At 53.0% G+C, this 23,965-nt stretch overlaps 1 protein-coding gene across 14 annotated transcripts in view; it reads left to right on the forward strand.

Annotated features, from left to right (window-relative positions):
* Positions 1 to 23,965, forward strand: part of IQSEC1 (IQ motif and Sec7 domain ArfGEF 1) — a 337,559-nt gene that overhangs the window by 288,356 nt on the left and 25,238 nt on the right. For all 14 annotated transcript variants that reach the window (XM_084765762.1, XM_084765768.1, XM_084765763.1 and 11 more), the window contains 2 exons: positions 12,941 to 13,232; positions 17,048 to 18,294. In XM_084765762.1, the coding sequence (XP_084621888.1) occupies positions 12,941 to 13,232; positions 17,048 to 18,294 (1,539 nt within the window). The remainder of the gene's footprint in view (positions 1 to 12,940; positions 13,233 to 17,047; positions 18,295 to 23,965) is intronic.

Genomic DNA, 23,965 nt, shown 5'->3' on the forward strand with positions numbered 1-23,965 from the left:
GGACGATGCAGTCATTGGGAGAAGGCCCTGTGTGCCAGTGATGTGGGGAGTCAGGGGTGGTGCTGTCTGCCTGCTGGGCTTGCAAGGGTCTCGGGGAACTGAAAACACAGCAAGATCCTGCTGGCTGTTCTTCCCTGAGTGACTAGCAGTAGTGGGCTGGCCCCAGAGGCACCCAGATGACATAGGCAGAGAAGCATCCCAGTCTTGGGGGGTGGTCTATACCCCAGCTAGCACGCCCCCAAGGCATATGGCCTTGGTTACATTTTCACCTCTGTGCCTTGGTTTTTTTCCCTCAACAAAATGGTAAGGAAGACAATCTGGTGTGTCTTCAGCAGTGTGCCATTTGTACTATCTAGGCGCTCCTCATTGCAGGTGCTGAGTGGTCACTGTGTGGCAGCTGTGATACACTGTCCCTTGGAGTCCACGTTAAGTAAGGTGGGCTACCCATGTGTCAGGTGGGGTGGGAGTAGTTTACTGTGCTTTCTGCCCACTCCTGCGATGTACTCGGCGCCTCTGGGAGCAGGCAGAGTGGGCCGAGAGGTTGCCCGTCACACAGGCCTCTTTCTCTCTGGCACAGCCCATACTCTCCAGGGCTGCCTCCCCAGCTTGTGCCTCCTCCCAGCCCCAGCCCTCCCAGGGTGTCCCTGGGGCCCAGCCTGGCCCTGTCTGCTGGAGCCTGCCACAGAGAGCTGCTTTATTTAAGTCCATTTTGCGCGTATGGAAATAACTAGAGGACTCTGTATTTAATTTGGCTCAGCCGGGAAGATTTTTGGCTCTGTGTGTGTATGTGTATTCTGAAAAATCTTTCCGAGCAAGCCCCGGGGTCGGAAGCTTCTGGTCATCTTTGTGCATTCAAAAACCAACAAGAGCCGCCCTGCTAGCTGGGGTAAGCTAGCAGAGGGCGGGCTGCAGGGAGTGGTCCATGAAAGGCAGAAGGGAGGAGGAAGGGGGAAGGCTAGATAAGAAAATGGTGGCAACTGTGGGGAACTTTGCTCCGGGACCCAGTAGGGGGTGATTTGGAGTGAACAGAGCTTTTCCAGCTCTCTCGGACTGGCTCCAGAGCCATCAAAGATTCAGCTGGGTGGTGGCATGGGAGCATTCTTCATGTCCCTTTTCTGTCTTGGACAAGTAGAACAGAGCCCTGGGGTTGAGCTCTTCTCATGTCAACGGCACAGAGCAGGACAGCCCACTATGGGAGCTATTGTTGGCAAGGGTTGTCTTTGCTTGACCTCGTGTTCCCAGTGGTCAGGGGCACTAGCCCATGCGAGCCCAGAGAGGTACGGTCACTTGCCTCAGGCCATGCAGCACTTTACCTGCTCAGTAGTGGGTACCTCTGGAGCTATGAGATGCCATCCCAAACATGGGCTTACGTTCTGGGTGGGCAGGGAAGGCCACCTGATAGTTTGAAATAAATACTGCCATCTGGTGACTTCTTAAATTGTGTCCTGATTCTTTGAGTCCCAGACCCAAGATTGCCTGGTACACAGAGGCACACTGGCTCTCTTGACCTACCATGAGTCAGCTGTAATCCATATAGTGAGGTGGCCTCTGTGGAGTCTGATAAAACCCACACCAAAGGCCTGCGGAGCTGTGCCCTGGGGACTGTGCATTTTGAATGAGGCTTCTTGGGAATGACGCACAGGTCTCGCATTCCAGCCTTACACAGCTCTCCTTCACAGACAGGAAGGAAGTTTGTGACAGGAGTTGAAGGCTGGATGTGAGGAGGTGGGAACTGTGGCAGAGTAGAGGTCAAGCACCTTAAAGCTGACTGCGGCTTCCACCCCTGGGTTGTCGGCCCAGGGTGGCAGGGTTCTTAGCTGATCTCCCCTCTCAGAAGTCAGAATTTTTGTATCTAATCTCTAGATGTTAAAATGGTGCCAACTTACTCTTCATTTTCCTTTGTTTATTTAGTTCATCGGTTGGTTGGTTGATTTTGAGACAAGAGCTCTCTGTTGTACCCTAGGCTGGCCTTGAACTTGTGATTGTCCTACTTCAGACTCCCAAGTGCTGAGATATGGGCATGTAGCATCATGGCCAGTTTATTCTAATTTTAAGACAAAACATTGTGGGGAACCAGACAGCATGCTGCCAGTCTGTGCTGGAATAATTTACTGAGAGCCCTGTGGCCTCAGAGGCTTCCTATGAGCAGGGACTGCCCAACCTCCCAGCCAGGTGGATGGGCCTTACCCTTACCCTGGCCTTGGTCAAGAGTCTCTGGAAAGGCTGCCCACAGTGGGCCGTTAGTGTAGGGTTTCCTCTGAGTTTAGGTTTGTGCCTTGTTTGGTAACTACGGCCCTGTGATATGGGACAGCATCCTCAGACATGATGGGGCATTCTGCAGAATGATAATGGTGACTGTGTGAATGACACCTTGCCAGACTGAGGCCTGGCTGGGCTTGATTGCAGGGTGTTTGCTTCTGCCCCCTCCCCCCCCCCCACCAGAGCCTCCTTTCCCTTTGCCAGCTGGCTCTCTTCCCAAGTGAGGGTGTGTGTTGCCAGCCTGTGTCAGGGACTCTGCTCCTACTGCCTTTGTCTAGCCTGCTAAGGCACAGCTCCTAGAGGCATCCTGGGTTTGTGAGAAGTGGGTTGGAGCAGATTCAATGGCCCTAAAGCTGAGCCCAGTGTGTCCCCCAAAGGGTGTGTCTGCATTGTCCTCCAAACTTGGTGGCTTGAAGCCAAGGAACTATCCTATAATGTGATGGGTTTGTGCCTTGTATGGAGTCTATGGCATTTCCACAATGTAGCTTCCTAGCATGTGTGTGACCTGCAAGCCTCTCACTCATGAGAGGCAGGGGGCAGGGGAGGGGAATGCTCTAGACCATGTCCTTGCCTTTTCTGGCCTCACTATGTTTTGGCTCTGCCTGTTCACTAGGCTCTGGGTCAGAAGAGCAGGTCCCGCTTACTTAAGTCCTTCACCACCAGCATCGTTCACCTATTTCACCTGCTGTGCCCAGCCCTGTTTAGGTACTGGGGTTGTCTTGTCAGCAAATGGATTCCTCTGCCCTCTAAACTAAAGCGATCCCACGTGGTGGTAATTGTAGGTGTATGTACTCTTTCCTCACTCCTGCATGCTGCTGAGAGGGGGCTTGCTCATGGTTAGGTTCCCAAGACACCTGCACTGTTCACTTGGGTGCCAGGCTTTACCGTGGCCCTGGGCTAAGGACTGTTTATGCATAGCCAAGACCCTTGTGTTCCTTTTGATGGGAGCCTCCGAGGCTGCAGATGGACAAGGCTGGCTGGTTTCAATGTCTGGGGCTGGCTCAAAGCCTAAGTTGATCCTTGGAACTCTCTGGGAGTAAGCCACTCCAACAGAGCTAGGAGCCTGTCCACTCTGCCCCACTCCCCGACCCATGTACCCACTCCTGCTTACAGTGGGAGGGAGGGCTGGCTTGGAGGCCGGAAGGATGACCAGCCTTCTAGAACATGTTGTTGACAGGACAGGACACTGTGAGGACCTGACTGCAGGGTCTGGGTCAAGGGACACAGAGCCCTTTCTTCCTTCCCTGTGGTGATGGACTGATGAGCAGACTTGGTCTGTCTTGGTCAGTTGCCCAGGACACTGAGGAAACAGTTCCTGCTCAGCCCACCCTCTGGACTCCAGAACATTCTCACCAACTCCTCTGTGTTGTCACAGAAGGGAAACGTTGCCCTACATGAGGAAGAGAAACTGAGGCTCAGAAAAACCTGGTATTCAATCCCGGATGTACAACTCCAACCCAGAGCACACTGGATAAAAGGAACAGTTGTTGGGAGGGCAGGTGCCATGCTGAACTGGGCAGGGCACAGAGGCAGGCTGCTAGCCATGCCTCCTATTAGCCTGGGGCAGCCCCAAACTGACATCTGCCTCTGCACACCAGAACGGCTCCCAAATGGCTCAAGAAGCCCCCAGATCCTGACCCCTGTTCCTCCTGTCGCCTGCCTGGCTCTGGACAGCAGCTGACAACTTAGGGAAATGCTGAGTGTTAGTTCGGTAAGCAGAGCTCTAAAAATAGCCACTGCTCTGAAAAGCCCATTGTTTGGAGACCCATATTTTTCTACATATATAAAGGTGGCTTCTGGCGGTCTGGTGCGGGCAGTCAGAGAATGCCACAGGCTGTGGGCTGGAGCAGGGCTGCAGCGTATCTTTCTCCAGCTGGGACCAGTCACAAGTCAGTAAGTCTGTGAAGCCGGACAGGCCAGCATCTCCATGAAGGTGGTAGTTGGTTTGTGCTAGAGTAGCCCCACGGTATCCCAAGTGCCCAGGACATCTATGGCCACAGAAGCCATGAGTCCTGGACCCCACCGTCTATAGTAAGCATGGGCCAGAGTTATCCTGAACCACCCAGTGTACAGTTCAGGCTGTAGCTTGTTGGGGTATGGAGGAGTAGGCAGCTGACTGGCCTAAGAGAGCCCAGCCTTGCCCAGAGCCCTGCTTCTGACAGCTCCTTCTAGAACTCTGCTCCTGCCTCTGTCCCACTGCCCTGCCTGAAGTCCAGCACCTTGACTCCCACCCTGTCTTTCGTTTTCTTTCTTAGCCACAGTCTTCCACAGGTACCTCCAGCCCCCATTCCTCCTCCTCACCCCACCAGGGCCCGCAGCTGCTGTGCAAATATATAAAAAGGTTCTGGGGTGCAAGCTGGGTTGTAGATGAACAGTCAGGAGACTAGTAGGATTAAGCCGAGCTTGGTGGTCCTTTGGGGCAGTAGAGGTGGGCAGGAGGCATGGCTGGGTCTATGAGCCTTCTGGGTCACAGTGATGACACGATTTCCCAGTCCTGGGTGGGAGCTGAGGCGGGATGTGGTCGGAGCTATGCTTTGATTATATCACTGCTGTTGTAGGAAGGGGGCCATGTAACAGGAGGCTCTGAGGGGCCTGCGGGACAGGCAGTGTGAGAAGGCCAAGGGTAAGGGCCACGTCTACTGGTTGGTGGCAGGGAGGCCAGTCAAGTGGTCAGAGTTGGCTCTGTTTTAAGGGTGCCAACAGACGGGCAGGAGAAAGTGTGTGTGTGAGAGAGGCCAAGAGGATAAGCTGCCCTCCTGCAGGTGAGAGGGGTAGAATGTAGCTCCACCCCCTGCCTCTGAGGGCTCCGGCTTTGCTGGGCCACAGGATGTTGGGTCCTCATTAATGCAAACTTGGGAACAGGATAAAAGCAGAAATCCACCTGATACCCTCCCTACTCCACATCCATCCAGACCTGCAGGGGAAGTCTCTGCACTGTTAGAAGTGCATGTATTCAACTTTCAATCTGAGAGCTGTGCTCCCGGTTACCCAGCTGGAGCCCGGGCAATGTGGTCGAATGGTTGTCAGGGCCCATGTGCCCCCTGAAGACTCGGGCCCTATTTTTTTTTTTTTCTTTTACTCTGGCTGCATCTAGAGCTTTGAGCACAGGGCTCACACTCTGCTCTCTCATGGGCTCTCTGTGCCATCGGTCCCCTGCCCAGATCCCTGGATATGTCAGCACCCTTCATACATGATCTCTCTCCCAAATCATACTCATTTCAGCTCTACTGGGTCAGTCTTAGATGCCTCTGCCCTCCTCCGTAGGAGGGACTCCATCAGGTCTCTAGACTTCTCCATCCCCAGCAGTTCACAGTCCTCTCCAGGAACCACTTACCAGTGGGGTGGGGGCATACCCAGCAGTCCCCCCCCACCACCACTGCTCTCTTTTCCCTTAACCTATACTCTTGTGTCTTTGCACTCTGCTCCTGGGGCACATCAGCCTGGGAACATTCCTGAGTGAAAGGACTAAGTACTGCCCTGACTAAAGTCTAGACTCAGCTGAAGCCTCCATGAGCCACAGAATAGAGAACAGTGTGTCCTGATGGTTTGCCTGAGCTGGCTCTGGCCTACACACAGACAGTGGGCTAGACCAGAGCCACTCAGGAGACTAATTTTCCTAACCCAGTGAGCACCCACACCTCCAGCAATCCCTCCAAGTCACTGCCTCTCTTCTGCTCCTGCCACTTGTCCCACGGGCCCTGTCCCCTTGGCCCCAGAACTTCCTTACAGAGACATACAGTGATAGCCTCTCCTCTTGAGCTTCACCAGCCCTTCCCATGCATAGAGGACACACAGTCTTCTTACTTTCTCCCCAGACCCTGCCCTGGCCTGTAATTAACAACCCCAGTGAGCCAACCTGAGGCTGTGATGGAGTGCATGGGACCCCAGGCCAGTAACCAGGACTGTCCTCTGTTTTTGATCAGCCTCAGTTAATGCCACCCAAGCAACTAGGAGCCATACAGAAGCTGTCATGGGAGCCTGTGAGGCGTAAGACTGGTTGGCCCAGCTGTGTGTGGTGGGCATGCCTGTAATCCCAGCACTCGGGGAGGCAGAGGCAAGAGGATCTCTGTGAGTTCAAGTCTACAAAGCGAGTCCAGGACAGCCAAGACTACACAGAAAAACCCTGTCTCAAAAACAAACAAACAACAAACAACAAAAGAAGAATGGTTGGCCTAACCTACTCCACTCCAGCCTCCTGTTTTGGAAATCAGAAAACCCTGTGTAGGGAGGCACGCGCACACACACACACACACACACACACACACACACACACACACACACACAGAGGCACACACATGTCAGGAAGCTGTTTGGCTCTGGCAGGTGCAGACTGCCTAGAATCTGGCGCAAGACACTTTAGTGCGGATGTTTAACCACAGCTGGGCCTCTCAGATAGTTTGGGTACCCTAGCCCAGTCCTAGCCTACCCTGAAGAGGGTGGTGGTTCTTGAGATGCAGGCTCCTCCTTGTTCTCCAAACATTATAGTGTTCGGAGTCTTTTCTTAGCACTGCCTTTGGGTTACATGTTCTGAGTCCTCTCTGGGTGGTTGATAATGTGGGTGGGCATGGGTAGGACCTGTGTTGTTGCATCTCAGGTAAGACTGAGTATGACCCTCACTCTCAAGAAGGAAATACTAAGTACGAGTGGGTCAGTGCTGGCCTTAAGCCAGCTTGCCTGAGTTTTGGTTTCCCCGGCTTACTGTGTGGGGTAGGAGATGAGGCTGAGTTGCATGTGACGCTTAGAACATTCCTAGGTGTATAGCTCTTAGCTTGCTTCCACCACCGCCGTCATCGGCCCTGGTGGTAAACAGCAGGCCCCTGCCCCTGCCTCTGCTATGACAGCACTGCTGCCTGGAGCCACCTCTGACTAACATTTTTCTTGAGAAAACGTCATTCATGACTTCACAGACCATAATTAGAGATATCCAAGGCAGAAAGGTCAAGGCCTTTACCCTGACTGACCCTGACCCTGACTCTGACTCACACACAGCTAGAACTAGAGCCAAGGCCAGAGCCAGGAGGTGGCATCTTAGTTGTCCTGTGGGGCCTGGTCAGAGTCCTGCTTCCCCATCAGCTTTTGAGTCCAGAGATGCAGACTTTCTCTCTGACCTGTAGTCAGGGCCTCAGAGATCCCAGTCACGAGGTTGTCCTGAGCAGCTGGGCCCCTCCCACTTCCAGTCAGAGTAACTAACCAGCCTTTAGAAAGTGTGTTTCCCTCATGAGTGGAGCCCACACTGCACAGGCTGGCGCTGTATCAACACTGCTGTGCACAGCAACAGCCACTCTCTGTTCTCATTGCATTGGAGTGAAAAAGTGAGCCACCACTATCCTGGCTCATGTCACTGTGCCAGCAGAAAAACAGTAAGCCGGGTTTCCCTGCGTCCCAGGGCACTGGAGCAGCAGGGACCCTGGGGTTTCTAGAGTGATCTCTGCCTCACTCGGTCTGGAAAAATAACAAGCTATCTCTTGTGAGGCAGAAATGTTTGAGACTGGAGAGGGTGGGAAGCTGATTTCCTGAGTTCCCAGGTAGGAAGGAGGCCCTGGGGCAGAGCATGCACCTGTCCATGGATAGCACCAGGCCTGCCCAACCACCATGACCCTATCTGCTGAAGAACCATACATGCACACACTTCAGTTGCTATACAGGGGGGAAGTGACAGGGGCCTCCAAAAGTAGTGGGGATTGAGATCAGATGAGAGCATGGCACTCAGACACCATGACAGGTAACTAAAGGCTACAGATGGAGACCAGCCCTGCGGGCCTAAGGAGCCTTCCAGTCAGGCAAGCAGATAACCCGTGCTGCTCATACACCTCCAGAGGGCGAGTGCTCATCATCTCCTTTCTCATACTACGACTACATGGGACATACATAGTATTTTCTTTTCCCCATGGGGAAATCCATTTCAGCCTCAGTTTATCATTCTTTAGGACCTAGGCAAAGAAATCATATACCCTGAGAGGAGCTGTTTCTGGCCTAATTGGCCCAGCTGACCCAGCTTGCCGTAATTTGGGTCTGACCCACAGGGTCCATCTCCCATGCCAGATCAGATGTGGGGAACCCAGCTGAGGCTCCACCCACGATCAGCAGGAGGGAGTCAGTGATAGATTAGCAATGTCTGCAGGGGACTGGTGAGGGAAAGATGAAAGGTCTGCCACCTCCAGCCTAGCTCCGAGATGCAGAGGCTTCTGCTGTGATCTGACAACTGTACCAGGGCTATTTTTGCTTCTGGCTTTCTGTTGAGCGCGGTGCCAGGCCTCAGCTGTGTGGCGGCATCAGCTCACATCAATCTTATAGTCAGCTGAAACCTCTCCAGGTCTCTTCACAAGAACAGCTGTCAGGTCAAATCTTCCCCATCTCAACGTTACTTCCCTTGTGTGGGTTTAAAAGTAATTGCAGTCAGTCCTTTTTAGGTGGGTGTCTACATTTATTTCTAATCTTGTATGCTTAGGGACCACAGCTCTGTGAAATCTTTGTAGCTACCCTCTTTGTGTGTCGGTCTTTCCTTAGCATGTGCCTAGAAGGATTGTTGAACCACAAGCATCTTCTGAGACATGTGACAGGCAGCAACCACCTCACTGCCATAGAACATTCTAGAAACAACAGTTAGGGACTGTCGGGGATGTGGAATACATGTCTCGTGCCATTCATTCCTTGATTTGCCTGTAATCTAGGAGTCTGGAAGAGACGGGGCAGATTGAGGGGTATCATTGAAGATACACTGTGAAGCGCTCAGCTCTGACAGGCCTGGATTTAGGAAGATGAACCTGGGTGGAGGAATAGTAAGACACAGAACCAGGGCTCAGAAGGCAGGAGGAGGTGCCGGGTCAGGAGGCAGGGCCTGGTCTGGCTGTTGCCACCCCCAGAGTCCAGGCTGAAGACTAACATTCTGAACACCCCTGCACTTACAGCATGGTGATGTCCTGGTATCCTAAGTGGAAATATCATCCCTCAAACTCATTGCACTGTAGAAAAAATGTCAGTGCAAATGGCTGTATCCCAGGACACTGTGAGCCTCTGAGGCTGTTTTGCAATAGGGACAGTTTCTGGCCCCACTCTACCCCCAAAGAATGTGTGGGGGAGCTGAATCAACCTTGTGAAGAAGCTTTGGGGGTATGCTGCAGAGAAAAGTCATCCTAGGGCTCTCCCTGAATGTCCAGGTGTCCACCAGAGCAGAGGGGGGACCAGCTCTGCTCATGTGCCCTAGCAGTGGGTCTAAGAGTATCTTTGCTAATTGGCGTGGCAGCATGGGCCTTTCCACTTAGAAGCATTCTTTGCCCTTCTCAAATGAGAAACACTCAGATCAAGAAAAGCCTCTTCTGTTCGTGTCTGACACTTTGGATTTGTATTGTCATGATAGGTCCTTGAGATACATGGGGAAGGTCCTGGATGCTGGCTTTGCCCTCACATCTGCAGCAGGGGCCCATGAAGTTGTTTACTTTTGGGGTAGGGGAATGGAGGGGTGGTTAGACCAGGATCTAGATTTTATTAATTATTTTATTTTCTTTGTGTGTGTGTGTGTGTACACATGCCACAGCATGTGAATAGGGATCAAAGGACATAGGAAAAGTAAGGCCTCCTTGTACCATGTAGACCCTGGGGATCACACTCATGTTGTCAGCGTTAGCAAGCAAGCACCTTTACCTGCTGAGCCATCTCTCTGGTCCTGAGTATGGGTTTTCTGGACTGTGGAAAGTCTGCTCCACCACACAGTCCAGGGCTGCCATTCACATAGACTTGACAGACGGTGACCGCAGTTGAGTGAGGTGAGGCTGAGTTGGCTCTGGAAGAGGCACTGATGAGCTGCCTTTTGGTGACCTCACCCCTTCCTGCTTACGGGGGAAGCTCTGGAGAGACCTGGCCTTCTCTCCCCAGCACATTCTGAAAACCTGTTGGTCCCCAGCTGCCCAGAACAGTAGCACACTCCAGAAAGCTCCCGTCTGTTCCTCACTTCTTTCATCCTAGACTCATCACAAAGGTACTCCTCTCCAAGGCAGACACCCACTTTGGTGTCTTATCCATGGAGGCAAAGCCCGCTGGCCTCAGCTCCTCTCTCCCAAGCTGAGGCCTACTGTGTAGGCTGGAATTCCCAGGCTCTCGGGCAGCCTTAGGCCCTGCTCTCTCCCCATGGCCAGGAGCAGAATGCCCTGCCCTTGAAGCTGTTTCTTGTGCTAGATGAGAGAAGACTGAATCCCTCTGGCCACTGCTCCTGCACCCTGAGCTTTTGAGGGTCAGGGACAGCACCATGAGCCAACCCTAGTTCACTGTCCTCTGATGGAGCCCATGGCTCTAGTGCAGCCTGTTAGCCACCAAGGGGCTTCAGGCTCTGCCCCAGTGATAATGGTGGCTACATATATTCTCCACCTTCCAGTCCAGTGCTCAGCTGGTTTGAAACCCCCTACAAAGGCACCAGCTATATCTCTTCCAGTTTAGTACACACAGATCCAGCTCCAACCCGAACGTGCATTCAGTTGAGGGGCATACATCCCTGCGTGTGCTGGCCCACATGAGTGATGTGGGGCCCAGCTTTTGTGTCAGAGAGCCAAGGTGGGCTTTCCCAATGGAGGCTGCTATTCTGTATTCTGGGTGGCCCAATTCTAATGGGACTTGTTCCCTCCTTCTCATGACAGTTGGTTGAAGTTCTGAGCACTTAATGAAAAGTGCTAGTCCAAGCTTCAGTGGAAGAATTTTCAGATTAACATTCCCTGCCTCCCCCCTCCTTACACACACCACATGCATACACATGCATACTACACACACATGTGCACACAAATGTACCCACACATGCGCACACACATGTACCCACACATGCGCACACACATGTACCCACACATGCACACACACATGTACCCACACATGTGCACTCTGGGCCCGGTGGCTCTGTGGTAACCAGAGACACTTGAAGTGTGGTGGGTTTTTGTTTTTGTTTTTTTTGTTGTTGTTTTTTTTTTTTTTTTTTTTTTTTGACTAAGCTACTAATACTACTGAAAGGAAAACCATAGGCAGAGCCAGGCAAAGCATGTATCTCCCAACTCCTGATCAAGGTCCTCCTCAAAGAATGATTGTCACACCTTAGCCACTGGCACTTATTCCATTGCCTGTCCCTGGAGCCAGTGGCAGTTGCTGCCTCACAAGCCCTGTTTCTAAGCTATGAGCCAGAAAGCAAGTCCTGAGATTTGCTGCTGTCCCTGATACAGAGTGGTCAGAGTCCAAGGACTGGGAGCTTTGGTCCTCCCTGCTCCAGGCTCCCTTCCGCAGGCCCCACCCTGGGATGGACCCTCCAGGGTCTGTTCTAGCCCTGGACAACAAACAACAGGACTCTAGCAGAACCGGGCAGGGGGAGCCTGTCTGCCAGGCTGCTTGGTGCAAGACATTCCTCATTGGTCTGAAGAGCGGACACTGGAAAGAACTGCAGCCTGGGTGGGGCCCTTCTCTTTTCTCTCTGTGCCCCATTCTAGAGACTCTCCGCCCTGCCCCAGGGACCACAGGCCTTTAAAGTCCCTGCCAGTGCCTGGATGTCTGGTCTCACAGGAACAAGGAGCCTGGCAAAGGATGAGGGCTTGTGTTAGAAACTCTGTAAATCAGTGTCTCCTTTTTCTCTCCATCCCTCACCAAAACGCAACTGCAGAGGAAACCAGTGTCTGTGCAGAATAGAATGTTCCAGACCCAGAGCTGGGATGAGTCAGCAGCCAGTCCCTCTGTCCCCACTAGTTGGCCTTGCTCCTGGCTGGCATGAAGGTGCTCTGTGGGAGGAGGGCAGTGAGGTGGAGGGGGATCCGTTTCCTGCTGTGGTACCTGGGACAGTGTTTATGCATGCCCCAGTTTCCTCACCTGTACGGGGAGCTACAGTTCCTCTGTGCAGGGAGTGTTAAAACTTATAACACGTGTGCAACATCATGTTTGCTTCTAAGCCTGCTATGGAAAATACCAGAGGTGGACCTCGCTCACAGGCCTTCATTATCTGCAGGCTCTGGAGGCTGCCAGTCTGCAATGGAAGCGTGGCCTGTCTTCTCCTGAGCCTCTTTCCTTGGTGTGCTGCCTTCTCCCGTGTCTTCATATCATCTTCCCCTGTGCATGTCGTATGCTACATCCCCCTTCTTAGAAGGGTACTAGTTCAGTTACGCTAGTGTCTCCCATCTCCAGGGATCTAAAGAGATGGCTCGCTCAGCTGTTAAGAACATTTGTTCTTGCAGAGGACCTAGGTTCAGTTCCCAGCACCCACATGCTAGCTCCCAACTGCCTACAACTCTGGTTCCAGGAGATATGCAGGCACAGACAACTACATATAAAATAAAGAAAAATTAATTTTAAAAGGTCATGGGGATATGGGGGTACAAAACTAGCCCTACATTTAATTCAGGTGGCAGGGGAAGTGCTGGTCTTGTTCATTCAAAACACACTGAGCACCCAGCACAGGCCAGGCTGTGTTCTAAGTGCTGGGGGCCATCAACACAGTGGGTCAAATCCTCTCTTTGGAGGGCTAATGTTCTTGGTTGGGAAGCCAGCCCCTTTACTACAGTATGCCAGATGTTAGAACATGCAAGTTGTTCAGAAACTCCAGAAAGATGCAGAGCAGAGGGCTCTGCACAGTCTCTGGCTACCTGGGGAGGTCTCTTCCCTGCCCTACTCCCTAGGCCTGGCTTTCCCATTCAGCATGTGTCTCTCCTCTCTCTCTCCTCTGCAGTGTTGAGGGCGAGGCCCCCAGCAGCGAGACTGGCACATCGCTGGACAGCCCGTCAGCCTACCACCAGGGTCCCCTGGTGCCTGGTTCCAGCCTGAGCCCAGACCACTACGAGCACACATCAGTGGGCGCCTATGGGCTGTACGCAGGGCCAGGACCACAACAGCGCACACGGAGGCCCCGGCTGCAGCACTCGACCTCAGTCCTGCGTAAGCAGGCTGAGGAGGAGGCCATCAAGCGCTCTCGGTCACTCTCTGAGAGCTATGAGCTCTCTTCAGATCTGCAAGATAAGCAGGTAGGTGGCCAGTGCCCCCCCTCCCCCTGCCCACTATGCATGGTCTCCCAAGTGACAGGTTTCAGCTGTGAGATGCTCAGCTGCTATGCACATCTGAGGATGAGGGGACCCCTGGCTCCACTTGTTTCAAAGCCTTTCCCAGCCCAGCTCTGTAGAAATGTGGGAAGGGACTTACACTGATGACTTGGGGCATTGGCATCCTTTCTGGGGTCTTATATAAAGTCCTCTTCAAATGTTGGCTTTGTAGGTATCAGTATCCCTCACTGCCAGGATATGGGGATCTGAGTATCATAGCCCACTGCCATTAGGGGACAGGTTGTAAGGTGGCCATGGAGAGGTTCGTAGGGCCCAAGAAAGGCCTGAGGGATGGGGCTACTTACTATATCCCTTTGTGGCTTGTGGCTCCACAGTCTCTAGACTCAAGATATCTGCATTGAATGTTGCAGCTCTTCCTCAGGCCTCAGACCCAATGGTCAGATGGCCTGGCCAACTTTTGGGGTTGCTGTGAGCAGAGCAAATCCTCCTGGTACAGGTGCCCAGCAATGAAGAGGACAATGTGGGAGTGAGTGTCTGCTGTCTGACTGAATCCTGAGCCAGGCTTCAGGAGAGCCCTGAGCTGCAGGGATGTGTAGCGACAAGCAGAACATCTGGCTGGGATTCCATAGCTCTGGGCCTTGCGCTTTGGGCAGGCTCCCATGTCTCCCAGGCAGTCCCATGGGCTGACCCCTTCCCACAGCCACAGATGCTGTGCTCTCTCTCCTGTTCATGTCTGCTGGTTACTTTGTTCCATTTGCTCTCCAAGGACCAATGTCCTTGAACAGAGGGTCTAACCTTACACAGCCCAATCTTCCTGAGGGCGTGGTGGGGTGCCCTGAGGCAGATCTTCTCCCTTGTCAGATACCACTCAGTCTTGATCTCCCATACTTGGGGTGATTCTCTGTGACACAGGATAGCCCTGCCCGCTTCCACTCACATGCTTCATCCTCCTTCCTGTTAGTTGAGATTCACAAGGGGACTGGTAGGAGTTATTCTCCCGCAGCTGTGGGCCCTTGATTCCTTTGCCAGGCCAGCAGCAGGCGGAACAGCCTACATTGAGTTTCTCAGCTCTGCCTAGATCCAGAGTGATCCCTGAAGAGTTTGCTATAAAAGTCATGTGCACAGGACCATGAAATAGAATTGGGCAAGGTTGAGATGGCATACAGGCTGTAGGGATGATTACATGCCACAAATACGCAGCCGTTCACCTTCATCCCACCCATAGCTGAATTTCCCCTTGTGCCAGATAATGGGGTGGGGACAGCCTGCAAAATGAAGCTGCTGTGTCTGAGTGGCATTCCTGGACAGTGGATGGACAAGCAAGTCAGCAGTTAAGACATTTTCACTGCGGGAAGTGACACAGACCCTGGAGGTTATAATTCTGGAGGAGGAAGTAGAGGGACTCTGAGCATTGGCTGTATCAGATGGTGGTGGCTGGCCTGAAGACTAGGCATTTGGAGAAGAGCTAACAGTATGTCCCAAGGCTCTGGGACAAGAATGGCCTTGGTGTGTGTGAGAGAGAAAAAAGATGGCAGGGAAGAGTTGGAATAGAAGCAAAGGGGATTAACATTAGCTGCCGTGTAGTGCCACATTTTTCACCGAGCTTCCTGGCAAGCAAGTCAAAAGTAGGAGTACATGGGTTCCATGAAAATTGTGACAGGAAGGTGGAGTCCCATCTTAGTGAAGAGAACCACTGGCAAATCAGATGCATTCTCCTTAACCCAACCCTCTGCACCTTCTCCATCCCTGTTCCCGAGAGCAAGAGGCCAGGATAGAGATCAGGGAATGACCTCAAATCTCTGAGTGGTGCCAGTTGTGCTTTGTAGGAAGAAATTCCTCTGGATCCTCACGCATGCTGCATGAGAGAATCCTCAGCAAGTAAGGGCGAGTCCTGACCCCAGGGCCATCCTCTCTGGCACTGACTGGAGCCTTGCTGCTGGCTTCCCTCCTGCCATCCTAGAGCAGGGATCACAGAGTACCTCGGTAACTTAAGAACTGTATAATGGTGTGGTTTGGTCCCTGGCATCCCGTGGGTTAGCAAGTATTTGTTGCTTTTCCTTCCTCTGGGTCCCAGAAGAGCTATAAATGGGGCCTCATGTCACTTCCAGGCCAGAAGACAGGATAGCTATGGAGAGTTCAGGAGTAAGAGAGAGGGGGGCTAGGTCAGCATGTGCCCACTGAGGGGCTTTCTCTGGTGACTCATCACGGAGCCCATTTCTGCCCTCCTAATGAGCCAGTATCCACCACAATACACACAAACTTGGGGAACTTGGAAAGCAAGGTGATTGCCTAGTCCCCAAGGTCCAGGGCATCAGGGAAGGCCATGGAACAAGCTTTGGTGACTCGGATGTTTTCAAAATCCTTGGCAGGGATTCCAGGCCAAGGCCTTCTTAGGTGGGGCATTGAGGGAAGAAAGGGGGTTTCCCAGACTCAGGCCCGTTCCTGATCCTGAGCTCTCTGACCACTTAGCCAGTAGTAGTTTTGCTTGTTGATATAGCAGTACAGCCATCTTTGGATGGCATGGAAAGAAACCCGGAGCCTCCGTGGCTGTCCCTGGAGCCCCTCCTCTGCTTAGCTGGGCCTGGTGTCCTGAGAGTTCTCTGAGCCAGCTTCCTGGAGGCCCTGAGATGGTGTGCAAAGGGGCCTCTCCCAGACTTGGGCCACAGACTTGGGCTTTGCTCAGTGTCTCCAGTGCTCTGTATCTGACTGTACATCTGTCTAACCTCACACATTCTCTGTTTCCCCAAGGCATGGACCTTATGCTTGGACCTTTTGCACTACCATGCATGATGAGATGCTGGCTCATGGTGCCAGACAATTGGAATCAGGGTTTCGCCTCCTCCTGGGGGCCTGAACCCTCTCCTCATTCCCCGCATAGATAAAGCCCTGCCCCAGTGGCCAGAGGCAGATTGCTGATCCCTGCAGAGCAGGCTATAGCTGAAGGAGTATGTTTCCTACTTACCCAGGATTCAGACTCTGGATTAGCCCTCAGGCTGGGCAGTCTGTGAGGCCTGGGACTTTAGGAGGCCATGGCTTATTCTGAGAGACGTTGAGCTGAGGTGCCTGAGAGCTTACCTAGCACCCTCCCACCTCACAGCCGTGCCCCTCTGACTTACAGCTGCGCACCCATCTGCGCTCATGGAGCCGTAGGGTAAAGAAGGATAGCCAGCCCTCCCAGTGGTCCCCCAAATCTCAGCTTGGCCCTCTGTGTAGCAAGGAGGACAGGCACCTCACAACTTCAGCTGCGAACTGGAAGTGCGTGGGTCTTTAGCCAGCTGCCCTGGCCTGTGCCAAGCAGTTGGCTTTCATCACTGTGAACTTACCAAAGCACTGGAAAGTGGATCCTACTGCTGCCCCACATCACAGATAAGGAAGTGGGGAGCTTCATGGTTCCAGGGTTCATCCAGAGCTAATGAGAGGCAGAGCCAAGGTCTAGCCAGGCCCTCTCGCTGGGTCCTGACCTGCTCGCGCCTCAGGCTCTCCAGCTCTGGGGTCACATCTGTAGATACGCCTCCAGAAAAACCTCAGGGCCCAGAGCTTCTATGACCAGAAGGTGTTGGGATGCTCAGCTTATGTGCACCACCGCCTTCACCCCCACTTCACCCAGTCCTGGCACTTATCTGTCCCATTTGACATTGAAAACCCCCAGCAGCCCCAAGCTTCTGTTCTAAGCAACTTGGAGATGTGGTGAGACCCTCCCAGGTTACATCCCTACGGAGCACAGGTATCTGTCTCTGTGCCATCACACGGCCCACATTCTCCTTTCCTTACCCCACCAGGTGGAAATGCTAGAACGCAAGTATGGGGGACGCCTCGTGACCCGCCATGCAGCCCGCACCATCCAGACGGCGTTCCGCCAGTACCAAATGAACAAGAACTTTGAGCGCCTGCGCAGCTCCATGTCGGAGAACCGTATGTCACGCCGCATTGTGCTGTCCAACATGAGGATGCAGTTCTCCTTCGAGGGCCCCGAGAAGGTGCATAGCTCCTACTTTGAGGGCAAGCAGGTCTCTATGACCAATGATGGCTCCCAGCTGGGGGCCCTGGTGCCGTCAGAATGTGGAGACCTCAGCGACCCAGCCCTCAAGTCTCCGGCCCCCTCCAGTGACTTTGCAGACGCCATCACAGAACTGGAGGATGCCTTCTCCCGGCAGGTGAAGTCCCTGGCTGAGTCCATCGATGATGCCCTCAACTGCCGCAGCCTACACAGTGAGGAGGTACCAGCCTCTGACACAGCCCGGGCTCGGGATACTGAGCCCAAGCCAGGCCTGCATAGCATGGACCACCGCAAATTGGATGAGATGACAGCCTCATATAGTGATGTCACCCTCTACATTGATGAGGAAGAGTTGTCACCACCTCTACCGCTCTCACAGGCTGGTGATAGGCCTTCCAGCACAGAGTCAGACCTGCGGCTGAGGTCTGGGGGTGCAGCCCAGGACTACTGGGCCTTGGCCCACAAAGAGGACAAGGCTGACACGGACACGAGCTGCCGAAGCACACCATCACTGGAGCGGCCAGAGCCAAGGCTCCGGGTGGAGCACCTTCCCCTGCTTACCATTGAGCCACCCAGCGACAGCTCTGTGGAACTCAGTGACCGCTCGGATCGCAGCTCACTCAAGAGGCAGAGTGCCTATGAGCGCAGCCTCGGTGGGCAGCAGGGCAGCCCTAAGCATGGCCCCCACGGTGGCCCCCCCAAAGGCCTCCCCCGGGAGGAGCCTGAATTGCGGCCTCGGCCCCCCAGACCTCTCGAGAGCCACCTAGCCATCAATGGTTCAGCAAACCGGCAGAGCAAATCTGAGTCTGACTACTCAGATGGGGACAATGATAGCATCAACAGCACGTCCAACTCCAATGACACCATAAACTGCAGCTCTGAGTCCTCATCTCGGGACAGCCTTCGGGAACAGACACTCAGCAAGCAGACATACCACAAAGAGACCCGCAATAGCTGGGACTCACCGGCCTTCAGCAATGATGTCATCCGTAAGAGGCATTACCGAATTGGCCTGAATCTCTTCAACAAGTGAGTTCCCCTTTCATGCATGGAGGAAGGACCCACAGGGCCTTTACAGTCATACCCTTAGGCCCAGGCAAGGGCCGACAAGAGTTGATCCATCTTCCCTCCTGCCATGAGCTTCTGCCCACATCCTCACCAAGGCTGAAGTTTAAGGCAGCCTTCGTAAGGCTAAGGCAGGATGCTGCGCCATGTTTATGGTTAGAGCAGCTTTGAATCTCAGCTCCTTCCAAGAGCCATTTGTGGAGGTAGCAGATGTTCATGAGCTAGACAGCAGAATGGGGGCTTTTCTATGGTAAACCCCTAGCCATCGTGCTCACACTTGTGTCCCCGTAGCTGGCTCAGCCTCAAAGGCCAAGTTCAGGGCTGATATGAAGCACAAAGATCTTGGAACAAGCCGGTGGCAGGTCTGTGTCTGTAGGGGTGCAGGGGGAAAGACGAGATCTGGGGAGCTGTGGACAAGGCCACTTGGGTGACTGCTCTGAAGGGGCTCGGAGAAGGTGCAGCTGGCCAAGAGCCAACCCATGGTAAGAGGTGGATATTTAAAGCAAGCTATTCTTAGCAGGGTCAAAAATAGCACGGGACATGGGGAGGGCTGAGCACACCCTCAGAGGGGACCTTGGCAGCTCTTGTTTAACCTGAGATTTTTACATTATTTCCTTCCCCGGGGCCTCTGGGATGTGGGGTCATCAGACGCCAGCCTCGTCTGGTCTCCCTGGGAGTTGTGGACCTGGAAAGCATGTGACCAGCCTGCCTGCTGGTTACAAGCGTACACCCCAGGAATTTCCCAGAAGGGCCACAGGAGGGTAGTGGGGCACAGTGGGGGCCAGCCACATCTGAGCCGCCACACCTCACTGTTCCTGCTGCTCCTCCGAAACTAGGATGGCATGTTTTTGAGCTTCCCTGGCAGTGCACATGGAGTGGGGAAGAGGGGCCTTGTGGGAAGGGTGTGCTGCATAGCCCTCCTTGAGGCCTTCAGGAGCTGACTGAGTCTTCAACCCCTCACATTTGCCAAAAAAGGGAGCTCCTGTAACCTCTTCCCTTACCTGTGGCCTGCTGCACGTAAGAGCCAGCCCACCACTGTGCAAGCCACAATCGGAGCCCACAGGTCACTGATGAACATGTTGCGCTTAGTTCATCTGTCCTACTTGCTACTCCTGCACACTGCCCTGCTCCAGGACTGCCTCTCAGCCCTGGGGAATGGGGGCTGCAACCGAGTGGGTGGGCAGAGGCCAGCAGTAGGGTGCAAGAGGCAAAAGAAACCTGCTTTGGCCTTTGTAGATTCTTTCTCAGTCCATCATTACCTAATTACATGTGCAACACACAGCACACCCTGCCTGACAACAAAAGCCTTACAGTTCAGGATGCATCATCTTTGCCTGCGGGAGCCTCTCCTTTGTCTGTGTGCACATGTGTGTGCACAGGTAAGTACAGTCAGGGTGTCTTCTTTTATTCTTCAGCTTACTTTTTGATACAGGGTCTCTCGCTGACCCTGGGAATGAGTGAGTCAGCTAGGCTGGCTGACTAGTGAGCCCTAAAGTCCTGTCTCTGCCTTCCCAGGGCTGGGGTGATAGGCTGCTTGCCTGGGTGCTGGTCGTCAAACTCAGGTCCCCGTAACTGCACAACAAACTCTTTATGACTGAACTGCCTCCCCAGCCCATCCAGGTCTTTTTGTCTGTCAACCTACTATGTGTTCTCCACATCTGTGAAACAGGGCTGGTGCTGAGGGCGCCTCCTTCCGGGCTCTAAGCATGCAAGCTTGGAGTGTGAAGAGTACGAGAACTGACACGCACTGCTGTTACATGGCCCCGCTCTCATCACTGTGGACCGTGCGAGATGACTTTGACCTAGGACCTCTCCATCTTTGTTGTCATTCCCGTGTGCCACCTGGGGTGGATCCCAGCACTGTTCTCTCAGGGTTATGTGGCTGTTGCTTCAGCCTCTTTTTGTCTCTGGAAACATGACACTGTGTTTAACTGTCCATGGTGCCTTCTGGGGATGATAGCTGAATGGGATTGTAGGCTCATGGGTAGAGACTGTCTTCAGCGTCAGAGCTGTTACGGTCATGTTTAAAGGGGCTATTCCTACCTGTTTCCCACTCCTGGATCTGACAGTGCCTGCTCCCGCCTACTCTATTTAGTATTGGTCTGCTTCCCCCAGGCAGGGTATAGATTGTCATTGCAATGTGCACTTTCTGCTTACTTTAAAAGCACCATCTGTAGCACATGACTATTTGGTTTCTATAACATGCATTGGCTGTCTCACACACACACACAAACACATACACACACACACACACACACACACACACACACACACACACACGGCTGTCACATGCACACGGCTCACACACACACACACACACACCCCAGTTCTAGGTCTTGATCTTAGAGCCACTGGTAAGTGCTTTGTCACCAAGCTACATCCCCAGCCCTCATATTTTGAGACAGGACCTCACTAAATTGCTTAGGCTGGCCTGGAACTCACTGTACAGCCCCAGCAGGCCTTGAACTTATGACCCTCCTGCCTCAGCCTCCTGATGTTCCATGTTTGTCACTTCTGAGGATGTGTCATCATGAGGCCTTCTTAAGGATGGCTCTTTCAGAATTACAAGTATGTCCCCTGCTGACTACTTGTCTTTCTATTAGAGTTTTTCTTTCTAGATATAATTTGAACACAATGAAAGGGACACTGTGAGGAATCTAATTAGCTTTAACTGCACTGCTCTTATCTAATGGAAGTGTTTAATTTTATTTAGTGCGGTAACCAATGCCTTTGTATTTGAAATTGCTTTTTTTTCTTTTTTATGTTTTGTTTTCTATTCTTCTAATTATTTTGCCCTGCTGGGGATTGAACCCAGGGCCTTGCAAAGGCTAGGCAAATGCTCACTGCTGAGCCACATACCAACCCTTATTATCAGCTTTAACCATTACACTTTCATGTACCTGCTATGCATGTGTGTATTCATGAGTGGGCAGGTGCTGATACACATGTGTGTGCCGATACATAAATATGAATGCCATCTCCCCAGCCCCACATGTGTCATGGTTCTCATGGATAGTTGTTCCTCATGAATTTTAGAATCAACTCATTGAGACCCTTCAGGGAAACTGGAGCCACCTCCAGATTGGAAGAGAATTTGGACAGACAGTCCCTTTGTACTACCAGAGACAGGATTGGAAGGCCCAACCTAGGGGCATGCATTAATTAAACCTGATGAAAATTAACTCGGGTCTCCAGGGGCAGTCGCTACATGTGATTACTGGAGACCAGGCTAGGCGCATAGCTGTGAAACAGGCTAGCCCAGCCTAGAGCCCAAAGGGGCAGCCTGCAGCAGCTCTGGTTCTGAGAGATCTAGCCAGTGGCCACTGGTAGGAACCAGTAAGGTTCCATATGGAACAGACCCCAAGGTTCTGGCTAATGCCCAACTCAGGCCCCAACAAGCAAGCACCCAGCCTCAATTCCCTCCTTCACTCAGATTGTGATGCCAGGTCGGGGAGTGTTAGAGATTCCGAGTTGCTATAACTTTGCCAGCTAATCAAGCCAGAAACTCTTTGCCAGTCTCAGAGCTGAGATAGGTCCCTTTCTAAGGCTCTTCCCTTCCATAGATGTGAGGAAGAGCTCTGGGGCTCAGAACTGGATGGTGGCTCCAGGTTTAATAGAACCCCAGGGCCCCTCCAGGGACAGATCTGAGAGCCTAGCCTTGGTGGCCTTGGCTGAACTATAACTGCTTTGCCCTAGGTGAAATACGAAATATATGCCACACAACAGATATGACCCCACAGAGAAGAGAGACAGAGAGATAGAAAGGGATAGATACAGGTAAGAGAGCAAGAGGAGAGAGAAAGAGAGAGAGAGAGAGAGAGAGAGAGAGAGAGAGAGAGAGAGAGAGAGAGAGAGAGAGGCGCGCAGTAGGGGAGAGAAAGATGAGGTGGGTTTGTCCTTTTCTATACTGGGTAGCTGGCCTACCTAGTGGCAGGCAGGTAATGACGTCATAGGTTGCTAGGCAGACTGGGGCAATATCCTAACACTAGGGCCCTGGAGTTTTGAGCCAGGCCTCCACTGGTTCTCAGCAGTCCCAGTACCATGCTGGGTCCCTATCCATGAGATCCAGCCTTCATCCCAGTCTCTGCTTCTTGTTTATCTCCTCTACCACTGCTCATGGCTCTCCCAAGCATCTCTGGTCTCCTCCTCTCACTACTGCCATCCCTCCAGGCCCCACCTTTGCCTGCATCCCTTCTGAGAACCCTCTGGGATATGTAGGTCCTACCACCTCTCTAACACGTGAGCTACCTATCTGTCCAGAGCACCGATCCAGGGGTCTGCAAAGGGTTGCATGGTGACCTACAGTGAGAGACCCAGAAAAAGAAAATGAAACAGGAGAGCTGAGAAAATAAGGCAAGTGGTGAGGACCTCACTATAAGGAGCCTCTGCCACCTCCTGGTGTCCTCAGGCCCCTGGTGTCTCAGCCTCCAGGATGCTCAGCCCCTTGTCCAGGCCCCAGCTGCACATCTGGTAGGCAGCTCTCGGAGAGGGCCCGAATCCAGAAACCCCAGGCGGAAGGGACCAGCTATACCACCGATCTACCCCAAGACCCGAAGTGTATCCCTGTGTCTCCGAGCCTCACTTAGCATGATTGAAAAGTGAGTGTGGGTCCCTGCTCCCAGGACTTGGGCAGGATCTGAGACAAAGGGGCCAAGGCCTGGCTTGCAGCTGCCATCCCACGAGGTACTAAGGGTGGCTGCTCTCAGGCTCAGCTCAGCCTTGGAGGCTCTTGGCCCTGTGCAGCTGGCTGTGGGAGGGGCAGATGAGCATTCATGCTCTGTAAGGTCATTTCACAGCCTCATTCTTGTCCTCACTCAGAGCTCTCCATAGCTGCTATTGCCACTGAAAGCTTGTAGTGGAATGGCGAGAGACCAGAGAGACCGGTGGGGGAAAGTGACTACGGCAAATGTGGACTCCTAGTCACTCTGGAGTCTGAATCAACACGGTGTCTAGGAAAGCTGGCTTAGCCAGACTTAGAGGAGGCAAGCATGCCAGACCTGGAAGTAGACAGCAGGGTGGAACTGCGTGTGTGTGGGCTCACTGTTAACCTCCTGCCTGATTCAGAAAGACCTCCTTGTCCAGACACAGAAGTGGGTGAAACATAGAGGCAGAAGTTAACACTTTCTGATGCTGAGTCCTTGCAGTATATACTGGTTTTCCCTTGTGGCATCTGGTGGTGGCTCAGGGAGGCTTGGAGGCTCCCTGAGGGAACAGATTATTCAAAGACCTGGCACTACCTTGCTGGGCATCCTGGAGCTGAATGACTTGACTCTTCTGGCCTCTCATTTCGATGTCTCTAAAAGGAGTGGGTCCTTCCACCAGGAGCCCTCCTGACTCCTACACAGCTCCCCTTCAAAAGGCTGTAGTCTCTCCAGCCATGTAGTTGAAGCCATACTTTGCCCCAGCTACTGTGGTGTCCCTCTGGTTCAGACCTGGCCTGCTCCCTCTTTAGAGTCTGCAGTTTCCAGGGGCTTGATGGAAGCTTCCAGCTTGAACTTCCTACTTCATTCTTGCCAGGTGACCCAGTCGTTCCTAGGATACAAAGGCCCCTGAGAGGTTAGATAAGTTGCTTCAGGCTCCCCAACCAGTAACTGGAACTGAGATTTAAACCCACAGCCAGATCCTTCCCTGTCTC

The sequence above is a fragment of the Acomys minous genome, assembly GCF_964271855.1.
Source record: "Acomys minous genome assembly, chromosome: 17".
Lineage (NCBI taxonomy): Eukaryota > Metazoa > Chordata > Mammalia > Rodentia > Muridae > Acomys > Acomys minous.